The sequence below is a fragment of the Pristiophorus japonicus genome, chromosome 8 (assembly GCF_044704955.1).
Source record: "Pristiophorus japonicus isolate sPriJap1 chromosome 8, sPriJap1.hap1, whole genome shotgun sequence".
NCBI classification, from domain to species: Eukaryota; Metazoa; Chordata; class Chondrichthyes; family Pristiophoridae; genus Pristiophorus; species Pristiophorus japonicus.
The window spans coordinates 62,631,133-62,645,310 of NC_091984.1; the positions used below are offsets into that span (position 1 = coordinate 62,631,133).

General features: G+C 47.2%; 2 protein-coding genes across 2 annotated transcripts in view; one reads left to right on the forward strand and one right to left on the reverse strand.

Moving 5' to 3' along the window:
* Positions 1 to 11,155, reverse strand: part of zyg11 (zyg-11 family member, cell cycle regulator) — a 93,551-nt gene extending 82,396 nt beyond the window's left edge. The window contains exon 1 of the mRNA XM_070886855.1: positions 10,879 to 11,155. Within this exon, the coding sequence (XP_070742956.1) occupies positions 10,879 to 10,881 (3 nt within the window). The 5' untranslated portion in view covers positions 10,882 to 11,155. The remainder of the gene's footprint in view (positions 1 to 10,878) is intronic.
* A 232-nt stretch (positions 11,156 to 11,387) lies between these two features.
* Positions 11,388 to 14,178, forward strand: part of coa7 (cytochrome c oxidase assembly factor 7) — a 17,048-nt gene continuing 14,257 nt past the window's right edge. Inside the window, exon 1 of the mRNA XM_070886857.1 lies at positions 11,388 to 11,620. Within this exon, the coding sequence (XP_070742958.1) occupies positions 11,515 to 11,620 (106 nt within the window). The 5' untranslated portion in view covers positions 11,388 to 11,514. The remainder of the gene's footprint in view (positions 11,621 to 14,178) is intronic.

The following is a 14,178-nucleotide window of genomic DNA, read 5'->3' on the forward strand; positions in this document are numbered from 1 at the left end:
TAAGTGAAGCCCGTCCCAACGGAACAGCTCCCTCTTACCCCAGTACTGGTGCCAGTGTCCCACGAACCAAAACCCATTTCTCCCACACCAGTCTAAGAGCCATGAGTTTAACTCTCTGATCATATTTACCCTCTGCAAATTTGCTCGTGGCTCAGGTTGTAATCCAGAGATTATTATCTTTGTGGTTCTGCGTTTTAATTTGGCCCCCAGCAGCTCATACTCCCTCAGCAAAACCTCTTTCTTTGTCTTACCTATGTCATTAGTACCCATGTGGACCACGACAACTGGATCTTCCCCCTTCCACTCCAAGTTCCTCACCAGCCCAGAGGAGATGTCCTTAATCTTGGCACCGGGTAGGCAACACAGCCTTTGAGACTCACGCTCTCGGCTGCAGAGAACCTCATCTATATTCCCCTAATGATACTGTCCCCTACCATTACAACGTTTCTTTTTACTTCCCCCCCGCCCCATCTGAATGGCCCCCTGTACCACGGTGCTGCGGTTTGTTTGCTCATACTCCGTGTGTGGACGAGAGCAGGGACTGCAGGGAGTAAGAGCCTCAAACCTATTGGACAAGAGCAGGGGCCAAGGCCCCTCCTGCACTCCATCCTGAGTCCCCACACCTTCCTCACTCAGTCACACCTTCCTGTCCCTGACCACGGACCAAACAGGCTGGGCCTGTTAGAAGACAGCAGGTGAGGAGGACTGCTCGTAGTTTTCAAGTTTCTCTTTGATCTCCCGTCTTGATCTCTCCAAGCTCATCTTGTCCATGAGGCCCACTTCCTGCTCCCTTGACCCTATTCCCACTAAACTGCTGACCACCTAACTTCCTTTTTTGGCTCCCATGTTAGCCGACATTGTTAACGCTTCTCTCTCCTCAGGTACTGTTCCACTCTCCTTCAAATCTAGTGTCATCACCCCTCTCCTCAAAATAGCAACCCCTGACCCCATTTTGCTTGCTAGCAACCGCCCCATCTCCAACCTCCCTTTCCTATCCAAAGTACTTGAACGTGTTGTCGCCTCCCAAATCCATGATCATCTTTCCATGAATTCAATGTTTCAATCCCTTCTATCTGGTTTTTGCTCCGCCACAGTATCGAAACGGCCCTCATCAAAGTCACAAATGACATCTTTTGTGTGTGTGACAAAGGTAAACTATCCCTCCTCATCCTTCTGGACCTGTCTGCACCTCTGACACAGCTGACCACGCCATCCTTCACCAACGCCTCTCCACCAATGTCCAACTGGATGGGATTACACTCGCCTGGTTCCATTCTTATCTATCTAATCGTAACCAGAAAATCTCCTACAATGGCTTCTCTTCCCACTCCCGCATCGTTACTTCTGGTGTCCCCTATGGATCTGTCCTTGGCCCCCTCTTATTTCTCATCTATGTGCTGCCCCTTGGCGATATCATCCAAAAACACAGTCAGTTGCCATATGTATGCTGACGACACCCAGCTCTACCTCTCCACCCCTGTCGACCCCTGCTTGGTATCTAAATTGTCAGGATTGCTTGTCCGACATCCAGTATTCGATGAGCAGAAATTTTCTCCAATTAAATATTGGGAAGACCGAAGTCATCATCGTTGGTCCCCGCCACAAACTGCGTTCCCTAATCACTGACTCTATCCCTCTCCCTAGCATCTATCTGAGGGTGAACAAGACTGTTCACAACCTAGATGTCATGTTTGACCCTGAAATAAGTTTCCAGCCCCATATCCGCAGCATAACTAAAACCGTCTTTTTCCACCTCTAACATTGCCCGCCTCCGCTCCTGCCTCAGATCTTCTGCTGTTGAAACCCTCATTTATGCCTTTGTTACCTCTAGACTGGACTACTCCAACTCACTCCTGGAAGGCCTCCCACATTCTACACTATGTAAACTTGAGGTAATCTAAAACTCAGCAGCCTGTGTCCTAACTCGCACCAAGTCACGATCACCCATCACCCCTGTGCTTTCTGACCTACACTGGCTCCCAGTTAAACAACACCTAGATTTCAAAATCCTCATCCTGGTTTACAAATCACTTCATGGCCTTGCCCCTTCCTATCTCTAATCTTTTTCAGCCGCATAACCCCACAAGATGTCAGCGCTCCTCAAATTCTATCCTCTTAAACATCCCACATTATAACTGCTCAACCATCGGTGGCCGTGCCTTCAGCTGTTTTGGGCCCTAAGCTCTGGAACTCCCTCCCTAAACCTCTCCACCTCTCTTTATTCCTTTAAGACACTCCTTAAAACCTGCCTCTTTAACCAAGCCTTGTCTTAATTTCTTCTTTTGTGGCTCGGTGTCATATTTATCTGTTTTGTCTTGTAACACTGCTGTGAAGCAACTTGGGACGTTTTACTACGTTAAATGCACTATATAAATAAATGCTATTATTATTAGAAAGCCTTACCCAGACCACAGGCCAAGACTTAGTTTCTTGGATATTTCTGAGGATCAGTATTGGTGTATGATCACCGCAGCAGGATAAGGCAAGTCTGTGCCAGTTTCCCTGGCATTTGCCACAACGCTTTCATTCTGCGAGTCTTTTGATGAGGTAACAGAGAGGGTTGATAAGGGTGATGCGGCTGATGTAGTGTACATGAATTTCCAAAAGGCGTTCGAGAAAGTGCTACATAATAGGCTTGCCAGCAAAGTTGAAGCCCATGGAATAAAAGGGACAGTGGCAGCACGGATATGGAATTGGCTAAGTGACAGGAAACAGAGTAGCAGTGAACGGCTGTTTTTTCGGACTGGAGGAATGTATACAGTGGTGTTCCTATGGGGTCGATTCTCGAACAACTGTTTTTCTTGATATATATTAATGACTTGGACGCGGGTGTACAAGGCACAATTTGAAAGTTTGCAGACGACTCGAAAGATGGAAGTATAGTGAACTGTGAGGACGAGAGTGACAGACTTCAGGAAGACAGACAGACTGGAGAAATGGGTGGACACTTGGCAAATGAAATTTAACGCAGAAAAGTGTGAAGTGATGCATTTTGGTAGAAAGAACGAGGAGAAGCAATATAAACTAAATGGTACAATCCTAAAGGGGGTGCATGAACAAAGAGACATGGGGTAAGTGTGCACAAATCGTTGAAGGTGGCAGGGCAGGTTGAGAAAACAGTTAAAAAGACTCGAGAGATCCTGGGCTTCATAAATAAAAGGTATAGAGTACAAAAGTGTGGAAATTATGATGAACCTGTATAAAACACTGACTCGGCCCCAATTGTAGTGGTGTGTCTAATTCTGAGCTCCACACCTTAGGAAGGATGTGAAGGCCTTTGAGAAGGTAACAAAAAAGATTTACAAGAGTGATTCCAGGAATGAGGGACTTCAGTTACGTTGACAGACTGGAAAAGCTGGGATTGTTCTCCTTGGAGCTGAGAAAACGGAGAAGAGATTTGATAGAGGTGTTCAAAATTGTGAGGGGTCTGGATAGAGAGAAACTGTTCACAATAGCAGATGAGTCGAGAACCAGAGGACACAGATTTAAGGTGATAGGCAAAAGAACCAAAGGCGATGCAAGAAAGAAAACGTTGTTACACAGCGAGTAGTTGGGATCTGGGATGCACTCCCTGAAAGGGTAGTGGAGGCAGACTCAATCTTATCTTTCAGAAGGGAGTTGGTTAAATATCTGAAGGAAAATAAAATGCAGGGCTACGGGGAAAGGGCAGGGGAGTGGGACTAGCTGAGAGTCGGTAATGGCTCGACGGGCCAAATGGCCTTCTTCTGTGCTGTAACCATTCTATGATTCTATGCAAGATTCGTCCACCCCACTCTCCCCCAAAACTTTTTCACCCATCCATTAACATTAGAGGATGGCTGCTAGGGGGAAAAGGATACCCCTTCACAACTGGCTGGTGTCACCCCACCTAATACTTTCGTATACCCCTACCCCCCATATGATTACTGATATACCTCCCCATCCACCCATGTGAGATACACTTGGTAGCACACTCACCTCGGAGTCAGAAGGTTATGGGTTCAAGTCCCACTTCAGAGACTGGAGCACAAAAATCTAGTCTGACACTCCAGCGCAGTACTGCGGAGTGCTGCACTGTCGGAGGTGTTGTCTTTCGGATGAGACGTTAAACCGAGGCCCCGTCTACTCTCTCAAGCGGACACAAAATATCCCATGGCTCTATTTTGAAGAAAAGCAGGGGAGTTATCCCCGGTGTCCTGGCCAATATTTATCCCTCAAATCAATACAACAAAACAGATTACCTGGTCATTATTGCAAATTTGCTACAGCGTTTCCTACATTACAAGTAACTACACTTCAAAAAGTACTTAATTGGCTGTAAAGCACTTTGGAACTTCCAATGGTTGTGAAAGGTGCTATATAAATGCAAGTTTTAAAAATCTACCATGTCAGTTATATTCTCAAAGAATTCTGAGGTTTGTCCAGCATGATTGTCACTGTGAAATCTGTGCTGGCTACTTCTAGTCTCTCTTCATCTAGATACTTAACAAAAAAAACTCTCTAAATTCTTCCTACCCCAGATAAGGTAAACTGGCCTGTAATTACTCAGATTCGCTCTCTCTCCCTTTTTAAAAATGGGTACCACTTTGGCCATTCTCCAGCACATATCTACACTCAGTATAGCCCTGAAATATAATTTCTAGGCCTGTGGATATTTTTTTCTCTCAGCTCCCTCAGGATCCTTGGATGTATCCCATAGGACCCCAGTGCCCGTCTTCCTGAGATAAAGGTTTCCTTTTATCCATAATATCAGTCATCTCGCTCTCAATAACTTCAGGATTCGCTTACTCGCCGATAGCCTTATCTCTTCTAAAGACCAATGTAAAATACTTCTACCATTTTTTGATCAACTACAAATTGACAATATCCTCTTTTCCTCTCAGTTTTAATAATTCTCTTTTTACTGATAAGCCGCTCCTTAAAACCTACCTCTTTGACTAAGCTTTGATCACCTACCCTAAATTCTCATGTGGCTCAGTGTCAAATGCATTTGTTTTGATGTTTTCAGGAAAAAAATCCTCATACTCCCTCATCACACTCTTAAACCTCTTTTAATGTTCTCCTTCTTTCATTATTATTCTTATAGTCCTTTTAAGCCCTCTTCAATATTAATTGGTTTCCAACCTTTTTATTTATCTATGGTACGGTATCTGAAATTGCTAGTAGTTTGCTTCTTTTTATTCTCTACCTTCTCTTGCCAGCCCTAAGCTCTGGAATTCCCTATCTAAACCTCTCTGCCTTTCTATCCTACTTAAAGCCGCTCCTTAAAACCTACCTCTTTGACTAAGCTTTGATCACCTACCCTAAATTCTCATGTGGCTCAGTGTCAAATTGTGTGTCTCATAATACTTCTATAAAAGCACCGTGGGACGTTTTACTACGTTAAAGGCACTATATCAGTAGCATAGGCAGTCCCTCAGGGTCGAGGATGACTTGCTTCCACACTAAAAAATGAGTACTCAGGTAACTGATGAACTCATTTTAAATGATGGAAGGTGCCTGTGCGTGAATTCTTTTAACGTGGGGTGGCCGTTGCACACCAGCCACCACATGGGCTTGACGGAGCAAGGTATTGGTCCAGTGGCAAGGGGATCCAAGACGACTGGAGACCAGGCTCCGCCGCATGTGCCAATACATACACACAAACTCAAACATACTCCTACTGCCCTCCTTTCCTTCCTACAGGACCTCTCTCTACGTGGAATTCATAGTATGCAATGTGAGCCTCACAACCTCACAATTGGCCCGTGCTGCGCCTTCCCTTGGTCCTGTCCACGCTGCTCCACCTCTGGGCTCCGACCTCTCCGCTTCCGATCTCCGGACCTCGCCGGTCCTGAACTCCAGACTTTAGTCACACACCTCTACTCTACACATGCCAACTGATCATGCACCTGGCATTATACAGTAGCATCATAAATACAAGTTGTTGTTAGAAAACTCTTCCTAATAACATCCCACTGTTGCTCTACAGTCCCGTGTGCCAATTTCCCCCTCCATCTCATCTCAGCTAGCTTGTTCCTCATCTTTCTAAAATCTGCCCTAAAGCAATCAGATGTTCCAGTTTTTATATTGACTTTTTCCCTTTCTAATTAGATCTTAAACTTCATCGTATTGTGGTCACTACTCCCAAGGCGCCACCCACATTTATCTCGGAGCTATTAACTTACCGATAACCAGATTTTGCAAAGCCCACACCCTTGTTGCAGGCTACATACTGCACAAGATAAAAGTTTGCGGGGTTGGGGGTAATATATTAGCATGGATAGAGAATTGGCTAACTAATAGAGAACAAAGTCGGGATAAATGGTTCATTCTCTGGTTGGCAACCAGTGACTAGTGGGGTGCCGCAGGGATCAGTGCTGGGACCCCAACTATTTACAATCTATATTAACGACTTGGAAGAAGGGATTGAGTGTAATGTAGCCAAGTTTGCTGACAATACAAAGATGGGAGGAAAAGCAATGTGTGAGAAGAATGTAAAAAAATCTGCAAAAGGACATAGACAGGCTAAGTGAGTGGGCAAAAATTTGGCAGATGGAGTATAATGTTGGAAAGTGTGAGGTCATGCACTTTGGCAGAAAAAAAATCAAAGAGCAAGTTATTATTTAAATGGAGGAAGATTGCAAAGTGTCAAAATACAGTGGGACCTGGGGGTACTTGTGCATGAAACGCAAAAGATTAATATGCAGGTTCAGCAAGTGATCAGGAAAGCCAATGGCATCTTAGCCTTTATTGCAAAGGGGATGGAGTAAAAAAGCAGGGAAGTCTTACTACAGCTATACAAGGTGTTGGTGAAGCAACACCTGGAATACTGCGTACAGTTTTGGTTTCCATATTTACGAAAGGATATACTTGCTTTGGAGGCAGTTCAGAGAAGGTTCACTAGGTTGATTCCGGAGATGAGGGGGTTCCCTTATGAGGTAAGGTTCAGTAGGTTGGGCCTCTACTCATTGGAATTCAGAAGAATGAGAGGTGATCTTATCGAAACGTATAAGATTATGACGGGGCTTGACAGATGGATGTTTCCACTGATGGGGGAGACTAGAACTAGAGGGCATGATCTTAGAATAAGGGGCCGCCCATTTAAAACAGAGATGAGGAAAAATTTCTTCTCAGAGGGTTGTAAATCTGTAGAATTCACTCTGAGAGAGCTGTGAAAGCTGGGACATTGAATAAGTTTAAAACAAAAATAGACAGTTTCTTAAACGATAAGGGGATAAGGGGAAGTGGAGCTAAGTCCATGATCTTATTGAATGGCGGAGCAGGCTCGAGGGGCCGTATGGCCTACTCCTGTTCTTATTTCTTATGTTCTTATACTGTTTGAGGAAGGAATCAAATATTGATTTTAGGAATTCTATTCATTTTTTTTTCCATTTACTCCCTCTCTGTCCCAAATGGCAAAAAGGATAAATAAAACCTCCCAGAACAATAACTTTGTCATTGCTACTCCTCTCTAATCGAACTGCAAATTTCCTCTTTCATTTCCTGCCCACAATACACCCTTATAATATAACACGCCTTTCTTTTTAACCTGTGGGCTCCAATAATATTTAGTGTGGCCACAAGCAGCTAAAATAGACAAGCTGCAGAGCAAGCGATCTCAGGAGGGCAATGGCACCGTTATCGATACCGTGTCCCTGATAGACTCCACCTCTCGGACACCCGATGGCACCAACTGCCACGAGCCTGAAAGGGCAAACCGCGCCAAGGCGCAGCCCCCAGACCCTATCGCCACCAAGGCTACATCCGGGAACGAAGGGTCACCCGCAACGGTTCTCCCAAATGGGACCGGGACCAGCCAGGATCCCAAACCAAATAACGCCCAGGCAAGCAAGTCAGTAGTTCCCTGCGCACCACTAGACGACTGCTCCTCTGGGAGCAGCAGCAAAGGCCCCGAGAGCAGGCAACTTGAGCCAACCAGGTTCCTACTGCTAGCACTGGGCACCGTGCCGTCACCAGACTACCTGGACACCATCCAGCAGTTCTGGTACTAGTTTGTCCTCACACCAGTACTGATTCCAAGTATGTACCTCACCAGTCAAATGTACTTGCCTCACAACTGCACCACAAATGTAATGATGTAAACGCAAATTTATTTTTCTGGACTTGAATGTATATGAATGTAATGACCCACCGGCATAATCTATATGTGGGGGGGGGGGGGGGGGGGAGGAAAGAGATGGAGTGGTCATGGATACACAATCAGAAACCACCAGCATCTCTACTGCCAACAAAACACCACCTACTCACCCAAGATGGAAACGACCCTCCAAGGGTCAACCAGATAGAGCTGTGCCCAGAGCACAGTCAATGCATGAAGTTGCTTTCCACTAAGAACTTGGGGGAGAGTGATATCATGTATCCAAACATGTTTACTGCTTGTACTATTTGCATGTCACTAAGGTGTGCCACCAGAGGGCACTGTGGTGCCAGGCCTAGTATAAAAGGCAGGCCACCATGTGTGATACTCACTCTGGAGTTACATTAAATGAACTAAGGTCACTACAGTTCAAGTACAATACATTGCCTCGTGGAGTCATTATCAGAGCATCTAAAGACATAACATGATCCTGTTGGCTTTAATTTCCCACCTCTTCCTCAGAGTTTAAACACCTCGTCACTGCAAAGTATACTATAAAAATGGGCAATAAAAAAAGTATTAAATAAAATGAAAAAACTAAATTAATACAAAAATATAAGAATGGAAAAACATCAAAGGAAGTAGAAATAGAATAAATTATGCAATAGAGTAGAACACGGTGAAAGAAATCTAATGGTGCATTCACACCGACTTTAGTTATGGTGTAAATGCAGCTTGAATCCAGAATGGGGTCTTCGCCTTAAGCTCGAGCAAGATTCCCTTGAACACGTAGCCTTGCTCGGCTTCAGAATCAGTTTGACCGCGACAGCCAATTTACACTCCAGAGCTTTAGCAAAAATGTGAAGGCAAAAGTGCTTTGCAGCAACGGTAACCTTGGTAGTGTGAATGCATGGCAAAGTAGCACTTCCCTCTCTCATACAGTTTCTCCACAAATTTAATTTAGGCATTTCAAATTGCTCAAACTACTGTCTAGCTTGAACAGTCCCCAAGAGAGAATATGTAATACCTGCTATGAAAACTGCTATATTTAACTAACACTCAATGTAAAGGAATTTGATCACGGGTCAAAAATTACAAAATATGCTATTCTTGTTCAAACAACCACTAAAAAAAGTCAGTCTGATATTACCTATTATCATCAAAACATCTACCGGTACTTTCTTGTTCCATGCTTTTCTCTCCAAATCATACTGAAAATATTAGAAACAAAAGCAGACCAGGAGGCCAGCAGCGTACTGCTACAACAACTTGTATTTATATAGTGCCTTTAATGTAGTAAAACATCCTAAGGAACTTCACAGGAGTGTTATAAGACAAAACAAATAAATTTGACAACAAGCCACACAAGAAGAAATTATGGCAGATGACCAAAAGCTTGGTCAAAGTAGAAGATTTTAAGGAATGTCTTAAAGGAGGAAAGAGAGGTGGAGAGGTTTAGAGATGCAGTTCCAGAGCTTGGGGCCTAAGCAGCTGAAGGCACATCCACCGATGGTTGCGCAGTTATAATCAGGGATGCTCAAGAGGACAGAATTTGAGGAGTGCAGACATCTTGGGGGGAGGGGTTGTGAGGCTGGAGGAGATTAGATAGGGAGGGGTGAGGCTATGGAGCGATTTGTAAACAAGGATGAGAATTCTGAAATTGAGGCGTTGCTTAACCGGGAGCCAAAGGTGGTCAGCGAGCACAGGGGTGATGGGTGAGCAGGACTTGGCTCAAGTTAGGACATGGTCTGCCAAGTTTTGGATGACCTCAAGTTTACGTGGCGTAGAATGTGGGAGGCCAGCCATTAGTGCGTTGGAGTAGTCAGGTCTAGCGGTAACAAAGGTGTGGATGTGGGTTTCAGCAGCAGATGAGCTGAGGCAGGGGCGGAGACGGGCAATGTTACGGAAGTGGAAATTGGCGGTTTCACATCCTCTTGCAACTTTTATAATTTGCTTCATGATTTGAATCAAGCACTGGTAAAAAGATCATGACGATCACAATCATCGGTGGGTTGTTTCTATCCTACAGTGAGAGTGATAGTAAGAAATCTTAGCCTTTCACACTGCTGTCACCAGGTATTGAATGGTGCATTCACTCCAAGTTTTGCATTGGTACAAAATAGTTTTTGCTTCACATCAATGTTACATATATAGTGTGAATGCACTCTAAAACGTAGCAATATTCGCCAGTCTTCGTTAGTTGTGTAAAACTGAAAATATGTTAACAGACGCAGCCAAGCACAATGCTGGAACAGTGTTAGTCACTGCGAGAATCGAGCAGGTCTCATACAGCACCATCAATCTTTAATTTAATCATTTACTCCAATCCAGGGAACACTATAAATTAACTCGACACTGTACTCAATGCGGTTTACCTGGTTCATTTTCGCATCCATTCGTATTAAATTATAAAATCAAAAACTGGCACCCAAATTAGGAGACAGATTTTATACACATTTATACATCTGGAATTATTGCTGTGATATACATTGTAAAATGGTTTTAATATTAGACTAAATGAAGATTAAAGTAATGAATCTCCAGTGAATTGCCCTTAAATGTTTGTTTTACAAAATTTACATAGTTTCTGACTTAACAGACTTCGACCAAGGTTCGAACCGATGAAAATGATGGCCCAATCGATGCAATAAATACCGCCGAGCGGGGCTCGTGTTTGCAGCCGGCTGTGCGGGAGCCTGGAGAAGGCGGCCTGGCGCGCCCAGCCGCCGGGGGCCCGGGGAGCTCGAGGCTCCGCGAGCAGCAGCAACCAACCGCCCCCACAAAACCGTGACATTTAAACAAGCACAACGTTCTCTTACCATGGCGACAAGCGGCGGCCGAGTGGCCGCGAGACTAGCGCAGCTCCCCAGGGAACAAAAACATGACCGTGACTGGGGGATAATTGCCGGGCAAAGATCTATCCACACAAGGCAAATGCGCCTTACAAAACCAGACCATTCAGCATCTTAATTGCCAAGAACATATATTTTTTTTAAACTTCTTCCTCCAAACACAACAGAGATTTAAAAAAATATTTCCCATGTAAATAACTCAAGGATTCCACCACCCGGAAACACTTCCAGGGGTGACCGAGCGACATTTCATCCCGCCCATCCTTCTTTCGAAGCCCATTGGTTGTACCCCGTGCCGTTATTGATGCTCAATCAAAATCGCGCCGTCGCTATTAGCTGCTTCTCTGATTGGACAATGAGAGGGGAGGGGGGGGGGGGTCGCGCGCGGCGGTAAATGCGGGTGATTGGTGGTGGTGAGTGGTGAGTGGGCGGAGAGCCGAGGGTGGTTTGGCCATGGGGGTGGGGACGAGATTTGTTCCTTGAGGCCAAAGGTCAGTTATGCGGTGCTTGCGCTTCCGTGTCGGGGCTTGATCTTGGAGTCCCGCGGGGAGGCGGCGAAGTGTCGGCGCTTAGACTGCTCTCTGTCTGCTGCGTCCGGTGGCGATGGCTGGACTCGTCAATTTCCAGAATGAAGCAGAAGTGAGCGAGTTTCTGGACAATCTGGGAATCGAATACAGTTACCAATGTCACAAGGAAAAAGATCCGGAAGGTAAAGAGAATGAATGGATTACGTCGCCTGCTTGTAAATCTACAACGAGTACCCTCTCAGGTGGACGTAAAAGATCCTGTGGTACTATTTCGCAGGGGAGTTATCCCCGTGCCCTGGCCAATATTTATCACTCAATCAACATCACTAAAACAGATTATCTGTTTATTATCACTTTGCTGTTTGTGGGAACTTGCTGTGTGGAGATTGGTTGCCGTGTTTCCCACCCACTTCTTAGGCAGTCCCTCTTGTTGAAGCTGACTTGCTTTCACGCCAAAAAGGGATGACTTTCAATGAAGGACCTAATATTTCAGGTCCTGAACTACACGTTGAAGGGTGGAAGATGCCTGTGTGTGGATTTTTTTTAAGGTGTGGTGGCCGTTGCACACCAGCCACCACATGGGTTTGACAGAGCTACGTCTTGGTCCAGTGGGTAGGATTAACCAAGCCAACTGGAGACCAGCTCTGCTGCTCCGGCCTAGTGCGCACACATATTGCAGTGTGGGCTGGCCTGTGCTGCCCCTGGGCCCCGAACTCGCGCTTGTCCTGGACCCTGATCACGTCACTCTGCAATCTCGCACTGCTCCTTCGCCCTGACCTCGCCGCTCCTGCTGTACCTGCCCATGCTCCAATCACAGTCCTGGATTATGGTGACATCAAATCCAGTCGCCCTCTTCACTGTTGTCGCCCTCCTGCACCAGCTCGCGTTGCTCCCTGGAGTGATGCTCCTTTTAAGGCCCCGACCTGCCACAGGTGTTCCTTGCAGGTCGGTTCCTTGTCTCCACCACCCACTCCTGTGCTGCCTCACCGCTGCCTCTCTCAGCTCCTGCAGTTGATGCGGCGTTTCCTACATTACAACAGTGACTACGCTCCAAAAGTACTTCATTGGCTGTAAAGCACTTTGGGATGTCCGGTGAAAGGTACTATATAAATGCAAGTCTTTGTTTCATCTTTCCCCCCACCATTTTTGTTTGCCATGAATTTCTTCACACTATTTGTGTTTGAACATGCAGCTTTTTAGTTATAATTTTCGATATCAAGCACAAGGTATGGAATTTGACATTGCTAAAATAATTTCAAAACATGTAAATAGTCATAGAAACATTCAGCAAAAAAGTTGTCTAGCGTTTTTTGTTTGATATACTTGCAAATTCTTGTTACTTTTGAACCTGATGGGTAAATGAAAAATTATGCCAATTAATTATATATTTAAATCTTTTGTCTGTGCAGTTCCTGTAAAGTTTTTATATTACAGATTTTGATGTCTATATTTATAGTGGGAGTTGCCTATGTAAACTTCTTCTGTAATTCACCGTCTCCCAGTGTGCTGCACTCTCTCTGTCTCTCTCTCTCGCCACCCCCACCCCCCCCTGCTCTTCCCTCGCTCACCCCTCTTTTTCTCCCCTTCTTTTTCTCTTCTTCTTTCCCCCCTTCTTCTTTCCCCCCTTCTTCTTTCCCCCCTTCTTCTTCCCCCCTTCTCCTCTCCTCTCCCCCCCCCCCCCCCTCTCCTCTCCCCCTCTCCTCTCCCCCCCTCTCCTCTCCCCCCCTCTCCTTCTCCCCCCCTCTCCTCTCCCCCCCTCTCCTCTCTCTCTCCCCCCCTCTCCTCTCCCCCCCCCCCCTCTCCTCTCTCCCCCCTCTCTCCTCTCCCCCCCCCTCTCCTCTCCCCCCTCTCCCTCCCCCCTCTCCTCTCCCCCCCTCTCCTCTCCCCCCCTCTCCTCTCCCCCCCCTCTCCTCTCCCCCCCTCTCCTCTCCCCCCCTCTCCTCTCCCCCCCCTCTCCTCTCCCCCCCCTCTCTTCCCCCCTCTCCTCTCCCCCCCTCTCCTCTCCCCCCCTCTCTCTCCCCCCTCTCCTCTCCCCCCCCCTCCTCTCCCCCCTCCTCTCCCCCCCTCTCCTCCCCTCCCTCCTCCCCCCCCCTCCTCTCCCCCCCCCCCTCTCCCCCCCTCCTCTCCCCCCCCTCCTCTCTCCCCCCCCCTCCTCTCCCCCCCCCTCCTCTCCCCCCCCCTCCTCTCCCCCCCCCCTCCTCTCCCCCCCCTCCTCCCCCCCCCTCCTCCCCCCCCCCTCCTCTCCCCCCCCCTCCTCTCCCCCCCCTCCTCTCCCCCCCTCCTCTCCCTCCCCCCTCCTCTCCCCCCCCCCTCCTCTCCCCCCCCCCCCTCCTCTCCCCCCCCCTCCCTCTCTCCCCCCCCCTCCTCTCCCCCCCTCCCCTCTCCCCTCCCCTCTCCTCTCTCTCCTCTCCCCCCCCTTCTTCTCTCCTCTCCCCCCCTTCTTCTCTCCTCTCCCCCCCTTCTTCTCTCCTCTCCCCCCCTTCTTCTCTCCTCTCCCCCCTTCTTCTCTCCTCTCCCCCCTTCTTCTCTCCTCTCCCCCCCTTCTTCTCTCCTCTCCCCCCCTTCTTCTCTCCTCTCCCCCCCTTCTTCTCTCCTCTCCCCCCCTTCTTCTCTCCTCTCCCCCCCTTCTTCTCTCTCTCCCCCCCTTCTCTCCTCTCCCCCCCTTCTTCTCTCCTCTCCCCCCCTTCTTCTCTCCTCTCCCCCCCTTCTTCTCTCCCTCTCCCCCCCTTCTTCTCTCCTC